Source organism: Eschscholzia californica, unplaced genomic scaffold (genome assembly GCF_041429995.1).
Source record: "Eschscholzia californica isolate CP2 unplaced genomic scaffold, dmEscCali1.0.p SCAF_6, whole genome shotgun sequence".
Taxonomy (NCBI): Eukaryota; Viridiplantae; Streptophyta; class Magnoliopsida; order Ranunculales; family Papaveraceae; genus Eschscholzia; species Eschscholzia californica.
In genome coordinates, this window is record NW_028238483.1 from 7,298,152 (window position 1) to 7,320,803 (window position 22,652).

Here is a 22,652-nt window from a genome sequence, read left to right on the forward strand (position 1 = left end):
ATACTACAGAAAGGCAGAAAGACGAGGTCCCCTAATATAAATCAATCGTTTCAATTTCTTCATAATAGTTTCATGTGGGAGATACACAAATGTAAAAATCTCAATATGATTTTTGGGTTTATGGTCCAAAATTTGACCCCCTACTACTGCATTCAATCCACTACATTATTAAAAAAAGATTTTTAATCCACAAAAAAAAATTATAGAGATCTAGTCCAAAAAATTCCATCCCCGTACAAAATACAAATCCCTATAATTCTCATTTTCACCTAATACCAATTCTAACCTCTTATATAAAGAGTTCAAAATTTTCCTTTTCAAAATATCTTATTCTTTCGTATTCTCCTCCAAAACAGATGACCAATACCCTAGGAACCTCACTTTCTCTCTCTAAAAAAATTTCACCCTAAAACAAAACCAAACCTCAGGTCATCATCTTCTTCTTCCATTTCTTTCACTGTTTTTCATCTTGATGGTAAGAGCTGCAATAACTTCTTCATCATCTATTTTCACCATTTTCTTCATCAAGTTTATCATGTTTCTCACATAAAGCATAACGTTTTGTTTATCTCAATTTCTCATTAATCTTCATGTCCAATTCTTTTTGTCAATCTCTCCATCATCTTATTCCTTCTTTCCATCTCTGTTAATAGACTTTTTTGTTGTCGAAATTACTAACAGATTTTGAAACTTAACATATTTATGATACACAACATATTTTGTATGGAACAAAAAAACATTTTGTATATAGCAAAACGCATTTTGTTCTCCGTCATCGTATTACGTCTCTGTTTAGATTTTTTATAACGATTGATGTCAGTTCTACAAACAGATTACACTTTTTAACAAATGTATCATACGCAACATATTTTGTATATAACAAAACTCATTTTGTTCTTTAACAAACTTAAATTTACAACGAAACTCATTTTGTTTCATAAAAAATACTTATTTATTCTCAATCATTTCTGACCAACATTTTAATGTATGTTTAATACACAACACATTTGGTATTAACAATGTTATATCTTTCGTATCTATAAACATTATGATACATGCAATTAACACAATTCATTTTGTTTAGCAGAAAATAATTTATGTACCATAAGCATTGGATAATTCATTCAACATTTCCCATATTGTATGAAACATAATTCTTTTGTATTCATCATAATTCTTTTTGTTATCATAATAATTCATTTTTATATTGTCAGTTACAATAGTGCTCATGGATTATCCCATGAATCATCAAACTCAGTAGAGAAGACGACTCTCAAATTTAAGGGTTGCGATAAAGTTTCCACTCATGTTGGTCAGCTATTCTCTGGGGTGCGAAGGCATTTGGGTTCATCCTTCGTCAATAAAGTATAAACACGGGTCACGATTTCAAGTTTGTGAAGAATGATTTAAAGTGTGTCACTGCAGTTTGCCCTATAGAAGACTACAATTGGCGAGTTCATGGTTGGGCACCGTTGAAATGAAATCCATGGTTGGGCACCATTGAAATGTGAAAGAATTTTTTTTACTATTGTTATAGTAAAACACATTATGTTTCAACTTATTATCATTATTGTGTATGTTTTATATAACTTTCAATAATCAATATATGTTTGGCAGATAAAAATACTCATTTTGCCGTCAACAAAATTTATATTTTTCAACTTGAAGTTTATCGGTTGTTTGGCTGAAAATGTAACATAACAGTTTTTAGCTGTTTACAGAACAATATTTGTATATCAAAAACATACTTAAGTAGATGAATAACACATTTTGCTTCAAACAAAATAGATAAATTTCAATAACAAATTGTATTTGTTAACAAAATTACATTTTTTGTTAGTTAAAAAATATCAAAAGATTTTCCATTTTCGATGTGCAAACTAGTATAGATTGATTTGCAATTTGGTATAAATTTAGGCTCCCCAACCACATCAACCAAGAAGCTTCCCATTGACTTCCTTTTATCTTTTTTGCTTAGAACTTGTGCCAACAATCTGCAGAGAGAAAAATTGATGTAGCTCTTTGAAATCAACATTATCCAATCAACAATTAATATTATTTATCTACCAAAATAGGAAACGTCGGATAAAACACGCATATTGCTTTTACTAATAGACTTTCATTTTCGCTTTTTCGTATTTGTACTGGATAATAACACATCATTTTGCGTAAAAAATATATTTTGTTACATATTACAAAAATATAATTTTTACTAGATAATAACTCGTCAACGCATTATTATGAGTGGGAATCTCGTTTTGTAAATCACAATATGGAAAATCATATTACAAAACATAATATGAAACAACATGTTTATGAACAGAAAATATATGAAATGGATGATATAAAATGTGTTTTGTAATAAACAATTTGTGGAATGGTACATACGCTGAAACTTAAGTTTGAAGATAAAACCCTAAAAAAAAGATGAAGATGATGAAATATAACCTTGAAGATGAAACAGTACAAATGAAATCATAAAGAAAGCATAAAGATGAAATTTCAAGATTCTCTAGAGCTTCTCATGAGCATTACCAAACCTTAATAAAACAATACTAATTGTTAATGAAGCTTGAGGATGAAGAAGAAGCTTGAACATGTAGATGATGAATCATTCATGGCGTTTCGTTTCTGACTTTTAAGATTCCGGTTGTGCTTTACAATATGTTTGACGAACCTTCCGAAATGTATGGTGGGGAAACAAGAAATATTGAGAGATCTAGAAAGAGGGAGAAAGATGCTTCATCTCGGTTAGAGAGAGAAACTGAGATAAAGTACTCGTTTTGTTGGATGAAGTACGAGTTTTGTTGTGTCGGATGGATTGAGGTCATCCGACTCTATAAAATCTTGGCGGGAATTGAATAGGGATTGGGTCGGAAAAGATTTCATGTCTACGAGGGTAATTGGATCCAAAGTGCTAAAGGACTAAAATCTATTATATTAAAACAGCTCAGTCGGTTATCCAGGAGATAAGTCTGGCCGTCCATTTTATTTTAGAGATTTACCTTTGATTAGATCGAACGACTGATATAAAATCCTTTTTAGTGTAATTTGACTTAAAAAATAAGGGTATTAGTGTAAACAATTAATTATTTTGAATATTCAGTTACAATCTCCCTAAAATAACTATATCTCAGGCATCTTCTCACTCACGATTGCACATCCACTTTCCCCTTAATTTTAGTGATTCGGTTAAACTTCTAAGTCAGTTCAAAATTGTATAAATACGGTTCTCCCTCTCTACTCTTCAAACACATGGTTATCACCCTCCCCTGTAATTTTATCTTATTTATGTTGTGATTTAAATTTATTTTCTTCTACTTGAAGGCGTTAGCCAAGAGGGATCTTCCCCGTCCGTAGGACGGGGAGGGAACCTAGTACCTTTTTGTGGGAAGATAGGACCCTAATCCTTTTTTGAGTTTTATTTTGGGCCTTATCCCCATGAGCCCGTCTCTCAACTAATGATAAAATAGTAATGTGAACTTGGCTATTGTAAGGAATAATTTGGCAGACAATATTGCGCAGGCCATTCAATCCATAAGAATAGACAAAAATAGAAAGGATCAAATGAAATAGAACTTACAAGAAATGGAGAATTTTGAGTTTCATCTATGTACAAACACATTCATAATACTCAAAAGTAATTTTAATACAAAAGTCAATTGGAATTTGATTTGGTATATTGAGGCGTCGTTATGAACCCTGTAGACCATCCATAGGGGGTGGTGAATGGAGGGTCCCAATTGGTAGAAAAAAATCCCACAACCCCGAGAGGTTATCCTGCGCTTGGAAGAAGTAGAAAAAGTAATAAACATAGTGATAGTTTGACTCTTCGTCGTCGTAATAAATAGGAGAGAAAATCGAGATTTGTATAAGTTATACGTTTCATCACCACTTTATGGAAAAATAAAACTATTTTTATGGAAATATTGTTTTCGCACGCTACCAGCTTTAAATAGAATAGCAAATACATTGGTAAAAAAATGTTTGCTCTATCTGTTTCATGATATAGAATCGATCGAACGTGCCTTACTCTATTGCCATTACGCCTGAAATATTGCTATCAACATTGGAGTAGGTACCAAGCCCATCATCTTATACTCCCATACCACCAGAGTGTAGTGTTCCTCACCTACCTAGTAGTGTATCTGCCACCAACAGTGTCACCATTCCCGTTCAAGGGTCTTCAGAGAGCTTTCTCGGGTGCGTTGCTAAACCCTCAGAAGCCACGAATTATGCATGTTCATCTGGATTGTATTGTGAGTCAGCTCAACCAGAAGGGTCATGTTATCACCCGAAGACATTATATGCGCACACGCCCTTTTCTTTCAACACTTTCTGGCAAAGAACAATAACTACTGGATGAACTATAACTCGCAATTAGGCATCAAGTGATAACAAATTAATACTATAACTCGCAATAGGGCGTCAAGTGATAACGAATTAATCTACTAACATTTTGTTTTAATTGTTATAGGTTTCAATGGATGCCAATTTACTGCCACGTAGAATTTTGGGAGCAAGACAAGCAAATGATATGACATAGCAAGAGACCTGGATAATTTATGAAACCCTAAGAGCATCTCCAATGAAAGACTCAAGAAAAACTCTAAAAATCCTATCGGTCAACTGTGAAAAGTGGATATCTAACTGATCTCTTTTCTATTTGGCCATTTAGGGATATTCTATTGGAAAGCCTTCTCCAGTGCAACACTTGTAAGAATCTATTATGAACTCGATTTTACAGGAAAAAAGATATTAGAGAGAGAAAAGAGAAACAGAAAACTGTTATGAATAACAGAATTAAAAGTTAGTTTCTAACTAATTATTATTGTTACAGGTAGTTGAAAGATTGAGGTTGTCTTTATCATCTTGATTGAACTCATGAAGTGGGCTTGACTTCCTTTGTATATGTCAACTAGGCTTGACTGATTTAAACTGTTTAACTGTACTCTTCGTATGACTGGTCAATATGTCTTATATATAAAAGGCCAATGTTTTGCCCTAATTTCATGTTTCTTTCTCATCTTCGAAATCCTAGTTTCACAGCCCCCCCTCAATCTGACGACGAAGAACTCTGATGAACCATCAGTTTGCTTCTAAAAAATGTGAAGAGATCGAGTGAAGCTTCTTTGGTGAAGATATCCGCGAGTTGTTCTTTGGTGGGAATGTGATGAACCACCACAATACCATTCGAAACCAGATCTCGAACAAAATGGAAGTCTACTTCTATATGTTTTGCGTGCATGTAATATGGGATTCGAGGCAAGATACTTAGCATTGATTTTGTCACAATAGAGTATAAAAGGTTTCTTCAGAGAGCAGCCAAGTTCATTGATCAAGTAAGACACCCAAACCAACTTCGTTGTTGTGTTCGATAATGATTTATATTCTGCTTTTATTGATGATTTTGCAACAGTTGCTTGTTTCTTTGAACTCCATGGTATTAGACTCGAACCAAGAAAAACACAGTACCCTCCTGTTGATTTTCGAGAGTCTGGACACCCAGCCCAATCCGAGTCTGAATAGGCTATTAGGGTTGTCAAGTCACCATGGCATAGCTTAATACCTGAATAATACCTGAATCCAATTAGCCTTTTATGTATCTTAATATCCTCTTCACTATGACTAAATGAGTTGATGTTGGTTTATGCATGAATTGAGTTGCATAATTAACGGCAAAGGAGATGTCTGGACGAGTTAAAGTCAGATCTGTAACGCTCCAACCAAGCTTATGTATTCTGTTGGACATGATAGCTCCTCCCCATCTTTTCTTGCCTTAACAAATCCAGAAGGCATATATACTGCCTCATCAAGTGTGCCATGCAAAAAGGCATTAGAAACATCTAGTTATTTAATATGCCATGATCTAGTTACTGCAACAGTGAGAACTAGCCTGATAGTATTTGCTTTGACCACTGGAATAAATGTTTCTTCATAATCAACACCTTCTTGTTGATAGATACCTTGGCAACCAGCCTTGCCTTATACCTTTCCATGGTACCATCACTTTTCTACTTCAATTTGAAGGCCCATTTGCATCCAAGTACATTCATGCTCTTGTTATATGTCTCATTATCTAAAAGTGTTTTATATTCATCATTCATATCCTTTATCCATTCGCTATTTTTAGTTGCTTTTTTATAAGTTTTAAGTCAAGTGAGTGATTGTAGAATAGACAAATAGGCAACATTTAAAGTGTGAGGGGATGAATAGTGAGCCACAAAATCAGAGGGTAACTATTTACTTTTGATAATGAAATTCCTGCTTCTAGTTGTTATTTGATCAGTCTGCTGAATAGGCAGTGGATCAGGTGATATTGCTGGTGTACTAATAACCCTGTTAGAAATGCCCAATTCTCTTTAATCCATAATCCTAGAAGTTGAATTAGCTGGTGAACTAATAGTAATATTAGGTGTCTCTAATTCAGTGGGGGTAGACTGTCTTATACTCATAGATGGCAGGGTTAGAGAAATATGTGTTGTGTATTCTGATCACCACTAGACTGTTGTTGAGAGATGTTGACATAAGGAAAGTTGTCTTCATCAAAAGTGACATGTCTAGATATATTTATATATTTATATCCTTTTCGTGAATGGTTCATAACACCTATGACCCTTGTGTTCACTGCTATACCCCAGAAAAACACACTAAATGCTTTTAGGACTGAGTTTATCTTGCCTAAGTACTCCTAGATGTGGATAGCAAGCACAACCAAAAAATTTGAAACGAGAGTAATCTGGAGATACATGAAAAAAGCATTTCATAGGGTGAAATACCTTGAAGTGTTTTTCGGGTATTCTGTTGATGATGTAAACTGCAGTACTAAATGCATCAAACCACAAATTCTTTGGTAATGAGCAGTGAAAGGAAAGAGTATTACCTTGTTCAATAATGTGTTTGTGATGTCTTTCGGCTTTGCCATTTTGCTGTGGAGTGTATGGGCAAGAACTCCTGAAAATGATGCCATTTTGGTCTAGAAAACTTATGAATTTTCCCTTCTTGAGTTCTGGAGCACCATCAGATTGAAAATGGACAATTTTCTCCTTAAGAAGGTTCTCGGATGTAGCTTTGAAATGTGTGAAACACTTGATGCTGTCAGACTTGACCTTCATAGCATATATCGTGCTATATTTACTAAAATCATCAAAAAAGAATATGTAGTACTTTTCTCCATTTGGTGTTGTAGTAGGAGTTGGGTCCCAAACATCACAATGTACTAAATATAGAGGAGTATTAGTAGTTGTAGATGAATCTTCAATGGGCAGACCCTTGCTTTTACGCAATTAACAAGAACGACAATACAATTTCTCACTTGAAGTAGATATAGAAATTTTATTTTCCTTATGCAATTGTTTAAGCACACCATTATGAGAATGACCTAGTCTTGCATGCCATATGTCATAATTTATAGTGGTGTGAGCTTAGTGAGCTCAATAAGACCTATTTTTCAACATGCTATTGTGAACCTCAACAGTATAGAGATTGTGTTTCATAGGACCTTCAGCCAATAGTTCTTTCGACCAAATATCTCTAATACTATAAACCTAAGGTAGAAACTCAACTGCACATGAGTTGTCTTTGGTGAATTTAGAGATAGACAGCAGATTTCTTTTAAGGTTTGGAACGCACAATACTTTGTTTAGTTCAAAAGTATGAGTAGAAGTAGATAATTTTGAAGAGCCAGTACTAGTTACGGGTAAGAATACCACTACCCACCATGAATGCTTCTGTTCCTTGATAAGATTGAATAGAGATGAGATTGGATGCAGTGCGTGTCATATGACTACTTGCACCAGTGTCAGCTAGCCAAGCTTTGTCCTGTACTGTTTCAACTTCAGTAACTACATTGCATTCTTCTGAAATTTCCAAATTTGAGTCACAATCTAAGAACATATCATCTTGTGTATGAAGAACAATTGTTGTATGACATTCTTGAAAAACATCATCATCATCCTTATTTGTATGATCATAATCAAATAGTATAGCATTATTGTATTCAAGTAAGGACTCATCTTCATAAAGATAAGAATGTGACTTTGCTTTGTCAGGAATAGTTTCTATAGGAGTATTTTGTTGATTTTGAGACTCTGAATGATAACCTATATGAGTTTTGTTCTGTTTATATCTAAAGTAACACACTCCAGCAGAATGTCCCCATCTTTTACAAATTCCACAAGGGACTGTGGTGAAGTCAAAGTCATCAACCCTCTGACCTTTATATTGATGATTCTAAGAATTAATGGTCTAAGAAGTTGGGACGGTGACATCTTTCTTGGTTGAGATTTGATTTTTATGATAAGAAGGTGATGGTTTAAACCATTGTTTGAATATTGTTCCTCTATAGTGCCAGTGACAAAACCCAACAATTCATAGGTACTAAGAAGGGTTTCTACTTGGTCTTTCCATGTGAGATAGTTATAATCATCTAACTTTTCAGTAATAAAATTGCTAATAGAGGAAATTGGTGGAAGATTACCTTGATTTGAAGCCATTTGAGAATGAATGCTTGGAAATATGCCCAAAAAAATAGTAAGTACTCTTCTAATACTTATCAATTTTGATTTGAATCTTCTTAATTTTGATCTGAATCTTCTTAATTTTGATGATGATGAATGTTAAATCTTCTGAATTTTGATGTCTTTCTTGTTTGTTTTGTGAGATGATGATTGTTATTGAGCTCATGAAGAGAACCCCTAGTTTTGATCTTGAAAACCTAGATTGATACCATGTAAGAATCTCTTGAACTCGATTTTATTTCAATCACTTTTCTCAATCACTTACACTTTCTATTTATACAAGAAAAGAGATACTAGAGAGAGTAAAGAGAGAAACAAAAAACTATTATAAATAACAGAATTGAAAGTTAGTTAGATTTCTAACTAACTATTATTGTTACAGGTAGTTGAAAGATCGAGGTTGCGTTTATCATCTTGATTGAACTCATGAAGTGGGCTTCATTTCCTTTGTATATGTCAACTGGGTTTAACTGATTTAAACTGTTTGACTGTAGTCTTCATATGACTGGTCAACATGTCTTGAATATAAAAGGCCAATATTTTGCCCTAATTTCGTTTCTCTTTCTCATCTTCGAAACCCTAGTTTAACAACACTCAAGAGAGATTCTTAAAACTTATATTTTGGTATAAAATTACTTGATTAGCTTATGTGACACTTAGGTGTCGTTAGCAACCAAAAATATGAGTACTTTTGCTTGTAGTAGAAGTTCTTTTGCTTTAAAAAAGTAAAAAATTTCAAAAGTATATTTGGCAAAAATTTACTTATAAGTAAAGTAGTCAAAAAGTTAATTTGGTGACCCAATTTACTTGTGATAGTTTTATTTTTCTTTCTTGTAGAGTTACTTGATTTTAATTGAATTTATTTATGATTTTACGTCTTGTATATGAAGTGGTGGTGATATTGCTGGTAGTGGTGGTGGTGGTGGTGCCATGAAGGTATGGTAATGGGGTTTGGTGGCGGTTGAGGTTTAGTGGTGGTGGTAAAGGTATGAAGGTGGCAGTGGTGGTGGTGGTGGTGGTGGTGGCAGTGGTGGTGGTTGTGGTGGAGGTATGGGGATGGTGGTGGTGGAGGTATGATGATTGTGATGGTGATGGTGGTGGAAGTATGGTGATAGTGGATGGTGGTGGATAAGGTGTGTGAGTGATAGTGACGGAGATATGGTGGTGGTGATATGGTTGGTGGTGGAAAAAATATGTAGGTGGTAATGGTGGAGGTATGGTGGTGGATGAGGTGTGTGAGTGATAGTGACGGAGATATGGTGGTGGTTGTGGTGAAAGGACGATGGTGTTGGTAGAGATACGACGGTGGTGGTGAAGGTACAGTGGTGGTGGAGGCACGAGGTGGTTGTTGTTAAGGTGTATGGCAGCGGTGCTAGTGGTGGTGGTGGTACAAAGGTGGTGGTTAAGGTGCAGTGGTGGTAGTTAGAGGTGTGGTGGTGGGGGAAGTGCAATGCTTGTTGTGGTGGTGGTGGTGGGGGGACAATGGTGTAATAGAAGTTTAGTTATGTTAGTGGAGCGGGGATAGACAAAGAAAAAAATTCCGTCAAGTAAAATTCATGCATGTCTCCAAGAAAAGTTATTTTACTTTAAAGTTAAAAGTTAAAAATATTAACTTTAAAAGAAAAGTCAAATTTTAACTTAACTGAAGTCGATAAGTTTTGTTTCACCAAACTAACTTTTTTACTTTTCTACTTAAATAAGTAAAAAAGTAACTTATTTTAGTGTTGCCAAACGACACCTTAGAGATAGCTTGAATAAATCTTCACAAATCATTCTAAAAATTCATATTGAGTTCTATATTGAAGATGGATTCCAAAGAGAAACTCTAAAAATTCCTATGTGGCGCTCTAAGATTTAGAGTTTGGAGTGTTGCATTGGAGATGCTCTAACTACGAATTTGGCACACCGAAAATTTGGGAGACCCATTCCAATTCAAGGGTAGACTAGGGTTGTTAGTGACAACCGAGAGACTGTAGAAATTCTTATCATTTCTTCCATAATGTGTATGTTTAAGCTCTATTAATATTAATAAAGTTTGGTTGGCTGGTTCCTAAAAAACATAGTAGAGAGCCTGTTTTGAGTCTAATGGTGTGTTTGGTTGCAGGATTCCTAAGTAGGATTCCTGTCAAAAGTGGAATTTGGTAGGAATCATGAATCCTTGGTCTGTTTGGCTACCAAGAATCCTAGGACTCTTAAATCCTGAGGATTCCTAATTCCTAAATTTGTATTGGACCAAAATCCCACCCTACCCCCTAAGATTTGCTAGGATTTTTGATTAATAAACCTAAATTTCAAACTTAAAATCAACAAAAATTTATGAGTTAATTCCTATATGGCCCCTACTTTGTGACCAGCTTCCTTTATGGCCCCTTTTTTTTTCGTAAATTCAAATATGGCCCCCTATTTTCAAGTAAATGTCAATACTACCCTTCTTAATTCTAAATTTAAAACATTTAAAAAAACTTATTTCCACCTCACCCCTCTCTCTCCACCTCATCTCTCCACCTCATCTCTCTCTACAACTCACCCCTCTTTCTCTCTCCAGTTCACCTCTCTCTCTCTCCAACTCACTCCTCTATCTCTCCAACTCACCTTCATCTTCTCCGATTAAAGTCGCCGGCGAAAAATTTTCCGGTCGGCGACCTCCAAAAAAAAAAAAAAAAATTTCCTCTCATCTCTCTCTCTCTCTAAAAACTCCGGCGAAGGGGGTTTCCCTTCGCCGGAGCCGTGAACAAGACCGGTCTGGTCTGTTCACGGCAGACCTTCAAAGGAAAAATTTTTTTTTTTTTTGGAGGTTGCCGGCCGGAAAATTTTCCGGCCGGCGACTTTAATCGGAGAAGATGAAGGTGAGTTGGAGAGATAGAGGAGTGAGTTGGAGAGAGAGAGAGGTGAGTTGGAAGAGAGAGAGGTGAATTGGAGAGAGAGAGAGAGGTGAGTTGTAGAGAGAGATGAGGTGGAGAGAGAGAGAGAGGGGTGAGGTGGAAATAAGTTTTTTGAAATGTTTTAAATTTAGAATTAGGAAGGGTAGTATTGACATATACTTGAAAATAGGGGGCCATATTTGAATTTACGAAAAAAAGGGGGCCATAAAGGAAGCTGGTCACAAAGTAGGGGGCCATATAGGAATTAACTCAAAATTTATTTCTCTTCTACAAAATCATTATTTTTTCAAAAATCATTATCTCATTATTTTTTTTAAAAATCATTGTTTTTTTCAAAAATCATTATTTTATTATATATATGGCTGACCATTATTGGTTAGTAACTAAAGGTTGAGGTGTCAACCTAATGGGATGACAAGCCTTGTTGTGGATATAACTATTGTTTACCTCGTGCTTAAGGCATAAGTAGGAGGTGCCTCCAGGAAGGGAATTTAAGTTGATAGCCCTACACCTCTCCCAAATACGTGTTGAAAATTTGGATAAATTGAGTTGAGTATAAATACCCCACCCATGTCTCTCTCAATTGGATATATATGTGTGATATAATAGTTAGGCAAGAATCAATAAAGTTCAATTCTGTAACTTTTCTCTCATTATCCAATTAAAGATACCTTAGTTGTTGTGGTATTACTTAAGAGTACAAACTAATAATATATTACACGTTATCAGCACGATAGTCTCTAGTCGTGATACAAAGGAGATTCCATCCAACTCAAGGAGATTATCAAATCTACAGGTAATTCGTAATTTTCAACTTTAATATGTCGAATCTGACAAGTATTGATTTTGCAGCCCTTGACTTATCGGGAAAGAATTATATCACATGGAAGCTTGAAATCGAAGCACATTTAGAAGCCAAACAACTTGATAAAACAATTTGTGATGGAAATAGTGAATCATCTAAAATACGTCAGAAGCGTGGACGACCAATTGGTTCTAAAGATACTATTCCTAGAAAGAGGAAGAACCAGTCACAAAATAATAGTTATTTAGAAGAGACTATTAATGATACACCCACACTTTCTGAACAAATACCCCTTAAAGAGGGTAAAGCCCTTGAAGAGGGAGAGATACCGAACAATGAGGAAATCTCTATAAATTATGAATGTTCAAAAGAAGTGTGGGACCGAAATGAAACAATTGTCGATGAAGTATTCTCTTTTGCGGTGGCAACCTCAATTTTGAAAGAGGATGATGATTATGAACTTCGCTCTATTGAGGAATGTCGACAAAGACCCGATTGGTCAAAATGGAAAGATGCAATTCAGGCAGAACTCGAGTCACTCAATACGCGTAATGTTTTTGGACCAGTGGTTCTCACACCTAAAGATGTACACCTAGTTGGGTTCAAATGGGTTTTTGTAAGAAAACGCAATGAAAATAATGAGATCGTTCGCTATAAAGCACGACTTGTGGCACAGGGTTTTCTACAAAAACCTGGTATAGATTATGAAGAAACATATTCTTCTATTATGGATATAATTACATTTAGATATTTAATCAGTCTGGCAGCTCAAGAAGAACTTGACATGCAACTATTAGATGTCGTTACTGCGTATCTATATGGCAATTTAGATACTGATATTTATATGAAAATTCCTGAAGGATTCAAACTACCAGAAAGAAAACCACGTGTCATGTATTCACTAAAACTTAATAGAGCTTTATATGGTTTAAAGCAATCAGGGCGAATGTGGCACAATGGCCTCAGTGAATACTTGACTAAGGAAGGATACGTAAATGATCTTATTTGTCCATGTGTTCATTAAGAAATCATATACTGGATTTGTTATCATTGCAATATACGTTGATGATATAAATCTAATTGGGACCGTTGAAGATATCTCAAAAGCCGCAGAATATTTAAAGAAAGAATTTGAGATGAAAGATCTTGGACAAACAAAATTCTGCATTTGTTTACAAATTGAGAGATGTACAAGTGGCATACTTGTTCATCAATTTATAGGGGTATTTAGCGATACCCCCTCATCTCTAATGTCCAATTAGAGATGCCCCCTTTTTTAATTGGATATTAGGGATGCCCCCTTTTTTACACTTAAAAGTACAAAATTACCCTTATATTTATTGTTTCTTTTTTATTCAATCTCTTATACTTCTTTGATGTTATAAGACCTACGTATTTTCACTTCTCATAGCTTTTTTTTCTTATCCATCTTTTTCTAATTTACCAAGAATTTAAAATTGACAAATCACAACAATTCGAAATAAAATTCGTAAATTGTAAGAAATTTTTTTTAACTTACTCATTTTTTTTTAATGTATACGAGTTATAATTAATAGAAAGAACAATAGATATCACGAGGTCTTCTTCGAATTAGTTACATACATCAATTTTAAGTAAAATAAATACAAATGGGAAGTTGAAATTTTTTCTTAAAATTTACAATTTTATTTCGAATTGTTGTGATTTATCAATTTTCGATAAATGTTGTTGTAAGAGAAAAAAAACTATAAGAAACGAAAATACGTTGGTAAGCATAACATCAAAGAGGTGTAAGAAATTGAAAAAAAAAAAAAAACCATAAGGATAAGGGTAATTTTGTACTTTTAAGTGCAAAAAAGGGGGCATCCCTAATATCCAATTAAAAAAGGGGGCATCCCTAATTGGACATTAGGGATGAGGGGGTATCGCTAAATACCCCAAATTTATATACAGAAAAAATTTTGAAAAGATTTCGCATGGATAATGCATACCCTCTTAGTACTCCAATGGTTGTCAGATCTTTAGATACTGGAAAAGATCCTTATCGTCCTAAAGAAGATAATGAAGCACTACTTGGTCCTGAAGTACCATATTTAAGTGCAATCGGTGCTTTATTATATTTGGCTCAATGTAATAGACCTGACATTTCTTTTGCAGTAAATTTATTAGCCAGATTCAGTTCAGCACCAACAAAAAGACATTGGATGGGTGTGAAACAAATTCTTCGATATCTTCGGGGAACTACTGATATGGGATTTATTTTATTCAAAGAGTCCATCCAATGGTTCACAAGTAATAGGATACACTGATGCAGGGTATCTCTCTGATCCACATAAAGGAGTTTCACAAACAGGTTATGTTTTTAGTAGTGGCGGTACAGCTTTCTCTTGGCGATCAAGTAAGCAAAGTATGCCTGCTACATCTTCCAACCACTCAGAGATTATTGCTCTTCATGAAGCTACTAAAGAATGTGTATGGCTAAGGTCCATTATTAGCCATATTAGAATATCATGCGATATTTCTGGAATTACAAAGGTACCTACCATTATTTATGAAGACAATGCGGCTTGCATTGCTCAAATCAAGGAAGGATATATTAAAGGTGACAGAATGAAACACATTTCGCCTAAGTTATTTTTCTCGCACCATCTACAAAAGAATGGAGAAATTGATATTCAGAAGATTCAATCATGTGAGAATTATGCCGACTTGTTTACCAAGTCTTTGCCTACTACAACTTTCAGAAAATTAGTACAAGGCATCGGAAAGAGAAGCTTTAATAACCAGATGGTGTAAATCTACACCGATCCACGATATGATTTTCATCAGGGGGAGAATATTATCATGTGAAGATTTTCACATCACTAGTACTGGATACCAACGCTCTGTACTCTTTTTCCTTCGACCAGTTTTTGTCCCATAGGGTTTTTCTGGCAAGGTTTTAACGAGGCAGCATTTTGCGTATCCATCGCCACTCAGTATCTCTTCCAATGAAGTCTCTTTTCTTTTAATCAAATTTTGTCCCGCAAGAATTTCAGACAAGATTTAATGAGACAATTATTTCATGTGATGGTCATCCAAGGAGGAGTATTATATATATGGCTGACCATTATTGGTTAGAAACTAAAGGTTGAGGTGTCAACCTAATGGTGATAAGCCTTGTTGTGGATAACTATTGTTTACCTCATGCTTAAGGCATAAGTAGGAAGTGCCTCCAGGAAGGGAATTTAAGTTGATATCCCTACACCTCTCCCAAATACGTGTTGGATATTTGGATAAATTGAGTTGAGTATAAATACCCCACCCATGTCTGTCTCAATTGGATATACATGTTTGATATAATAGTTAGGCAAGAATCAATAAAGTTCAATTCTGTAACTTTTCTCTCATTATCCAATTAAAGATACCTTAGTTGTTGTGGTATTACTTAAGAGTACAAACTAATAATATATTACATTATTTTTTTCAAAAATCATTATTTTTTTCAAAAATCATATAATAATTTTCGAAAAAATAATTATTTTGAAAAAAATAATATTTTTAAAATAATTATTTTGTAGAAAGAAATAACTATTGTTGAAATTTTCGTGAAAAAAATAGGTTTCCCGAAATTTCAGTTACCGAAAAAAAATAGGTTTCATGAAATTTCAGTTACCTAGAGACAGAGATTATGTTTTTGGGATATTATTCATGAGTTTGAAGGATATTATTTTAATTAGAATCTTATTTTGTAAGAATCCAAATATAATCGACAAACAAACCAAAAGATTTTAAATGAAGGAATCAAGAATCCTAGAATTCTTATTGGTTACCAAACAAACCAAAAGAAACAATTTGGATTCATGAATCCGGGGAATCATGAATCTCAAGGACTCATGAATCCTTGGATTCATGAGTCCTGCAACCAAACGCACCATAAATTTGTTTTTGTTTCTTAGAAGATAAATATTTTGCATAATATAGAGGGTTCACAGCCAGTGATTGCGTGGCAGCATGACCTGTCTCCCGTAAAGTGCCAGATAGGCAACAGGCACCCCAAGCACGACCGCCACAAAAAGGGATGTGCCTTGTGGCGACCCGTCACCTGGACATGGCTCTGCAAGTGGCCGTGAAGCTCCCTCCAATTCAAACTCTCTGCAACTCTTTATTGTCTGAGGCTGCGCACTATCCTTTTCTAAATGGGAAGTGTCGTCTAAACCTGGCTGATTAACATGCTGTCTCGAGCAATTGCTAGACCGACACAACCCGCTTTGAATCACTAGCTTATTAAGCCCACCCTGTAATTTCTGTTTGCAAACATATAGTGGTTATTTAACATCTTACAGATGACTATAATAAGAAAAGAAAAAAACGACTGCTGTAACATTTATAACGCCTATGTAGCTAAAAAAAGTTATTTTCTAGTTACAGGAAAACCCGATAATGCTAGTGTGTTGTACCCTAAAGATCTCTCTGCCTAGGTCAATCGAATTGATCAAGTCAACTCTAAGGAACTTGTAAACATGGTTGGCACACTTGAATTCCTCTACACCAAGACAATGATCACAATAGTAAAGGTGCCTCCAGATATACGTTCACTGACACAATTAACAACAAAACTCAATACATTTACGACTTCACTTACTTTTCACTGAGAATAATATGGTGGCTGCTGCTATCATACTTGGGGTGTAATTATTAAAATTCACCTTCGATACCTCTCTTCCTCCTAAATTCCTTATAATTCTTTCAGGGTCAGGAGAGAATAGGCCAAGAAACTTTTCAGCAGCAACAATCTGCTTTCCACGTACGCCTTCATTACAAATAACTTCCCTGCGATATCGGTCAACCAGAGAGCACCACTAATCACATAATGATACTAATCACATAATGATCCCCTGGAAGTGCAAATCCAGGAATATTGAACTTGGGTATAAATAAAATGGTTTATGTGGGCTTTAGGCCATTAATTCGTCGGGCTTTAGGCCATTAATTCGTCGGGCTTTAGGCCATTTAATTTCGTCGCGCTTTAGGCCAGTAGTAATTCGGCAGTTATCGTGCTTATCACATCGTATCGATGTATCAATGCCTTTGTAATGACCATGTAGTCAATATTAAAAAAAAAAACAACAACGTCACAAGTCAATATCATATGACATATAACATAAATGTCTAACTTAAACATATAGGCGAAAGTTCAAGGCACCTCGTGTTAAGAATCTTACTTGAGAAATTCAGCTAGATTACTTGGGGTGCATCGACGAAATAGAGCTTCGGGAAGAATAGGTGAATTCAAGAGAATATTGGGGAGGGAGATATAAGGTATGATGGCCTTGTACCATATGAACCATTCTGTTATGAAATTAGCTCGATATGCAACAACACAAGGTAACCGTGCAAGTTGCAACTCCATTATAGCTGTGCCCGAAGTACTTAATGCGGCTCTACTTGCCTGCAAGAAATTTTGCCAACTCCAGTGAGAATCACATAAATCGTATTACGACGCATAGATTTCATACAAATCAACTAGCTCCGTTTGAAATCTGTGTAGAAATCTTTTTAAGTTTGAAATAAAACTTTGAAGTAATATATTATGTAGCTTATTTGTTAAACATGAGTGTTTTTATTTCTTTTACCTACCCAACGAAGTAAGATCTCAAAAAACAAGACTCCATCTGAAATTTCTGAGTTTTCAGCTACAAAATATGTCTAATTTTGATAAGAAGACTTGTTTTAACATCTAAGTTTAGAAAGATAAAAACAGGTTTCAACTCATGCTTGAATATGCAAAATACACATGAATTTGAGCATGTATACAGTCATACAGATCAGATGTTAATCAACAATGTGAAGGAAGTTTGTGTTCCCTTACACTGAACGCGTCATATTTCAACTGTGGTGATTGACCAGAAATCAGAATAGTAGGAACGGGCCATGTACGAATAGCTCTATTGATGTAGTTCTCCAGTTGTTGATTTGGTGCGACAGGGATAACAGTTGTCAATTCGGGGAAGGAATTTCTTAGTAACCCCATAGTTTTCGAGAATATTGGTAGCATACGTGAAACCTCTTGGTATCTACTTCCAGGAAGCACAGAAATCACAGTGGTGCCTATCACAAGTAAAGTCAAGGAAATTATCTTACAATCATAGCTTACTGATTCAGCCATGGGAGCAAACATCTAAGAATATTTATAATATTTTCTTAAGATCATAACGAAAGTAGAGCAGAAAAGTGATAGTTAATGAAGTGAAAATATTACTAGTTTTAACTTTAGGATCGTAATACATTCCTTGTTAGTGAACTACCTGATGATAGTCCGTATTTCATTCGAAAACCTTCACCATCACCTTCCACTTTCCATTGATTTGTCGGGCTAGCATTTCCCTATACAAAGCCGAGCAATAATTGAGTTAATACTCACAAAAATTTCCATCAGAAGTATATATTTTATATATATATATATATATATATATATATATATAGAGAGAGAGAGAGAGAGAGAGAGAGAGAGAGAGAGTCATCATATAACTTTAAGATGAAGATATACCGAATTCATGGCTAGAGCATCCTCCAAAATGGGGTGACCAACGAAGGTCGCAGAAAGTCCATGAGATCGGCAAACTCCTTCTTCAAATGGGAGGATACACAAAATATGATCCACAAACTCGGTTAGCCCTTTCAGCCTTGATTCGCCTCCTTTCCAAGCCCAAAATGAAGGAGCCACGTAATGGATGTGCAATGGGATATCTTTCCCTTGTTGATGAAATTTAGCTGCACGGAAAAAAAACTTATTCTCCCCCAAATACTTTTCACTAAAAGGTTGGGTTTTACTAACTTGTGCCCTACTTGCAAATATTAAGAACTAAATTCTTTCCACTTCTTAACGAAGAAACATGTGTAATTGAACATTTATTTGTTAAAAATGAAATAAATTTATGACTTAGCATGTGTCCTGATAAAGGAACCCATAAGCATATTAAAGAACTTGTTACAAGTGGTTGCACATTACCTCGCAATTTCTTTAGGAGACGAAACGAGAAGCCTTTGGAATCAATTGTCACTACAACATGAGGCTGGAACAGAAGGGCTGCATCTGTTGCTACCTTAAGCTTCGTCTGTCTCAAGTTAAACAAACTTAAATCCAAGTAAGTTCCTTTCATATCGTGTAAGAAGTAAGAACCTGATCATGGAAGGGAAAGAAATGGTAAAGAACTATCATGGTAGAACTGAAAAAGAAAAAGATGAAGAAAGAAAGAAATATCAGTGTAAATTGTGGAACTTAAAGAAATGGAAATAGCTTTTCGGTGGTCACCTTAATGTTATATAAATGTGGAAGCAGTTCTGAGATGCCCATTACAGCAATGTCCTCCATCGGGAACAAAGATTGTAAACCTTCTTTGGACATCAACGATCTGGCCAAGATAAGAGCTACTATATTAAAAGCAAACAAGTGAAATATGCACTGCAAGAGGAATGACAGGTGCTCTCTCAGAAATAAAGCGCAAGCTACTAGAGACACATGAAGGCAGAGGAATAGTGCATATTAAATGAAACATTGCATTTCATTCTTGTTCCAAAATTAGATTTTCAGGTAATCTAATCTAATGAGAAGGATGAAGGTCACTTTGGTTGAGTGGAACATGTATGTGTCTCTTCGGTAATTGAATCTTACGGCCTCCAGAGAAAATCTAGCGAGAAGGATGAAGTACAAAAAACAATTGTTAGTTCCTAAATATTCTAGATGATAATAAGATTTGTAGTGTTGTACGCATATTTGTAAGTATAGAGTGATTCAATCATTCCCCTCGGCCACGATAACAATATGCTAACGGACATGACATCGTAAGGCTCACATCAGCCACTAGTTAAGACTTCACTAGGTAAGTGAGTTCCATTTTCACCTTCACCATTTTCCTTGTTAATATGGTACGAGAGCTCAAGTGTTCTCTTTTTTTCGTTCTCTTTCTTTCGTTCTCTTTTACACATTTAATCAAACATTTGATACTCAATCTTTAACCAAACTCTTGGGCAATCTATGATCCACAACGATTGACCTCTTGGAAATGCTTATATCTTGATGTTTTTACCCATTTTCATGAACTAGTTCCCCGTTTATGTACGTAATCAAGTAAAAAAGAACAGTTCAAGCAAAATTCATTGATACCTATATCAGAAAATTAGTGAATGGTTAAAATTTCATTGATAAAAGAGGGATTCTTACCCTCCAACACCAGCAAAACGGAGAGGTAGTGGAGAGAGGTTCTTGAGGGAAGACATGAGCCGAGAAGCAATGGTGTCTCCTGAGACTTCTCCAGCGACAAGGAAGACTTTAAGTTCACCATCTTTAGATGCTAGATCAATAACTGAACTTCTTTTGCTTGAGCAGAATTTGCAAAATATACCCGAAAATCTTATGTTGTTAAACTTAATACTCTTCATTCTGAAAATCATTTTAAGGCGTCTGATCTGCTTTATTCTCTGTGGATTTTAAAACAATTTAACTACCATGTTTGAGGTAGGGGTATGCATAATTCAACGAAACCAACCGATCAAAATTGGTCCAAACTAAACTATTCACTATGGAAGCAACATAAACATTTAAGTTAGTATTGTGGAATATTTGACGATACATAAACATACTTCAGTTTTTGAAGTTAATGATTAGCATTCAAAGAATACGATAAGGTTACTACTTTATGATCTCGAGTTAAAGATAGATTGACAATACAAAGGCAACTTATTCGAGTAACCCCGTGGACCAATTCTGATAGGCAATTTCTTTCTCCTCAAATAATACCAATTTGATGTTGCATACTTAGGCTTCAAACTAAAAAAATAGAGAATAGCCAAATTAAGGTGAATCATTGTCTCCAACTCAGGAAAACACATTCCTTGCATCAGCCATCAGATCACATTTAGCATATAAATCAGCAAGTGCACTATTTAGAAAGATATTCTCTTCATAACCTATTTGAATTATTCTACCATGAATTTGTAAACCAAAACACAAATCTAACAATTTTGAACAAGAATTTAGAACAGTACAGAATGTATATTTTGCGGGTTTGATTCCAAAATCATTTATTCTGTGGAAGGACTTCAATGCTTGTTGAAAATGGCATTCCTTAGCAAATTCACTAATTATAGACTCATTAGGTATTTGATCATGGCCATGCTTAATGACCCAATACTTGTAGTATTCTGAGATTCCAGAATTTTGAGACTTGAGAGAAGATGAAGTAAAATGTTAAATGGTGTTCCTTTGAGGACTTTTGTCGAACAGTAAGCGTGCAGCCAAAGTAAACTAAAACCGATACTATTTGATAACTCTATCTTTTTTTGAAACTACATTTACTAATAAGCATTCGTGCTAGAAAACAGAATTCCAATAAGCATTTGGAATTCTGTTTTTTAGCAGGAAAGCTGAAGAAAATGTCTCCCCACTATTTGGCATAACTTAGTCTCACATGGGAGAAGGGCTATCCAGCAACAAAACATATAATGTCGAGGTCCTCTCCAGTAACAAAACATATAATGTCTAGGTCCTCTCCACTCATTGCGAATTGGTTTTGAGTTGGATGACCATAAACTTAACACTTACCACAATTCTCAATAAAATTGGAAGTCAGTAACCCTAAGAATAGATTCAATCATTCAATTAAAAAAGCCATCAGATTTATGGGTTCCATGCAAAACCCTAACTCATTCAACCATTGAATCCTTTGTTTTTGAACATGTTAATGAAGTGAAAATAGAGAGAGAAACTTACCAAACAGAGATGAAGGTAAAGATGAATTTCTGCAACCATCAACAAAGAGAGAAAAACTTCAGAAGCGAGAATTAGCAACTGTTGATAAAACCAGTTTTAACTTGAAGGAAATGGAGAGATGGAGAAGGATAATGAAAAAAAATGTGCAACCTGAATCAGTTGTGAGAAAGGGTCGACGCTTTGGTGATTCGGTTGGAGATAGAGAAAGCGAGTGGAATAGTTTGAAGTTTGAACTATTTTGTCTCGGAAGTTCGTAAATATAGTCATCCCATATTCCCATTGACCAATATATATGCCATAAGCTGATAGTCCTCTAGCCTGAGGGCTGTGCAAAAATAGACAAAACCAATCAAACTCAACCGATCCAAACCGCTCCCGTCGGTTTTCAAAACAAACCAAACAACGAGTGGTTTGGTACGGTTGTAGATTTCCAAAAACCAACTGGTTTGGTTCAGTAAGTGAATGTAATTTTTAGGAACCATTAAAACCAAACCGAACCAGTCAAATTCAATAAATATGTATAATTGTATTACACATAATTTTTTCTAAAATGTATCTATCATATATTTATAATTTCATACAAATGCATATCTCTCATCAAGTTCTTGTTAGAAACAAGAATAACTACTACCCATACAAAATAACAACACTACTACCATATAATGTTACAGGATAGTATTAGATTAAAAAGATTTATGTATCATTAATGTTACCAA

The 22,652-nt window shown here is 35.0% G+C and overlaps 1 protein-coding gene across 3 annotated transcripts; it reads right to left on the reverse strand.

Annotated features, from left to right (window-relative positions):
* Positions 1 to 15,875: 15,875 nt before the first annotated feature.
* Positions 15,876 to 22,245, reverse strand: LPXB (lipid-A-disaccharide synthase B). Of its 3 annotated transcripts, XM_086650307.1 has the most exons (11): positions 22,087 to 22,245; positions 21,937 to 21,965; positions 20,389 to 20,645; positions 19,480 to 19,579; positions 19,177 to 19,282; positions 18,715 to 18,938; positions 18,473 to 18,551; positions 18,037 to 18,275; positions 17,390 to 17,616; positions 16,810 to 16,997; positions 15,876 to 16,471 (listed from the first exon to the last, which is right to left on the reverse strand). In XM_086650307.1, the coding sequence occupies exons 1-11, from the start codon at positions 22,214 to 22,216 to the stop codon at positions 16,452 to 16,454; spliced, it is 1,599 nt and encodes a 532-aa protein (XP_086506433.1). In that variant the 5' UTR covers positions 22,217 to 22,245; the 3' UTR covers positions 15,876 to 16,451. The 3 variants fall into 3 exon arrangements, with proteins under 3 accessions (XP_086506433.1, XP_086506434.1, XP_086506435.1); XM_086650308.1 differs by lacking the exon at positions 15,876 to 16,471 and having other exon boundaries at positions 16,526 to 16,997; XM_086650309.1 differs by lacking the exon at positions 15,876 to 16,471 and having other exon boundaries at positions 16,526 to 16,997; positions 20,389 to 21,610; positions 21,772 to 21,965; positions 22,087 to 22,191.
* Between the last annotated feature and the right edge of the window lie 407 nt (positions 22,246 to 22,652).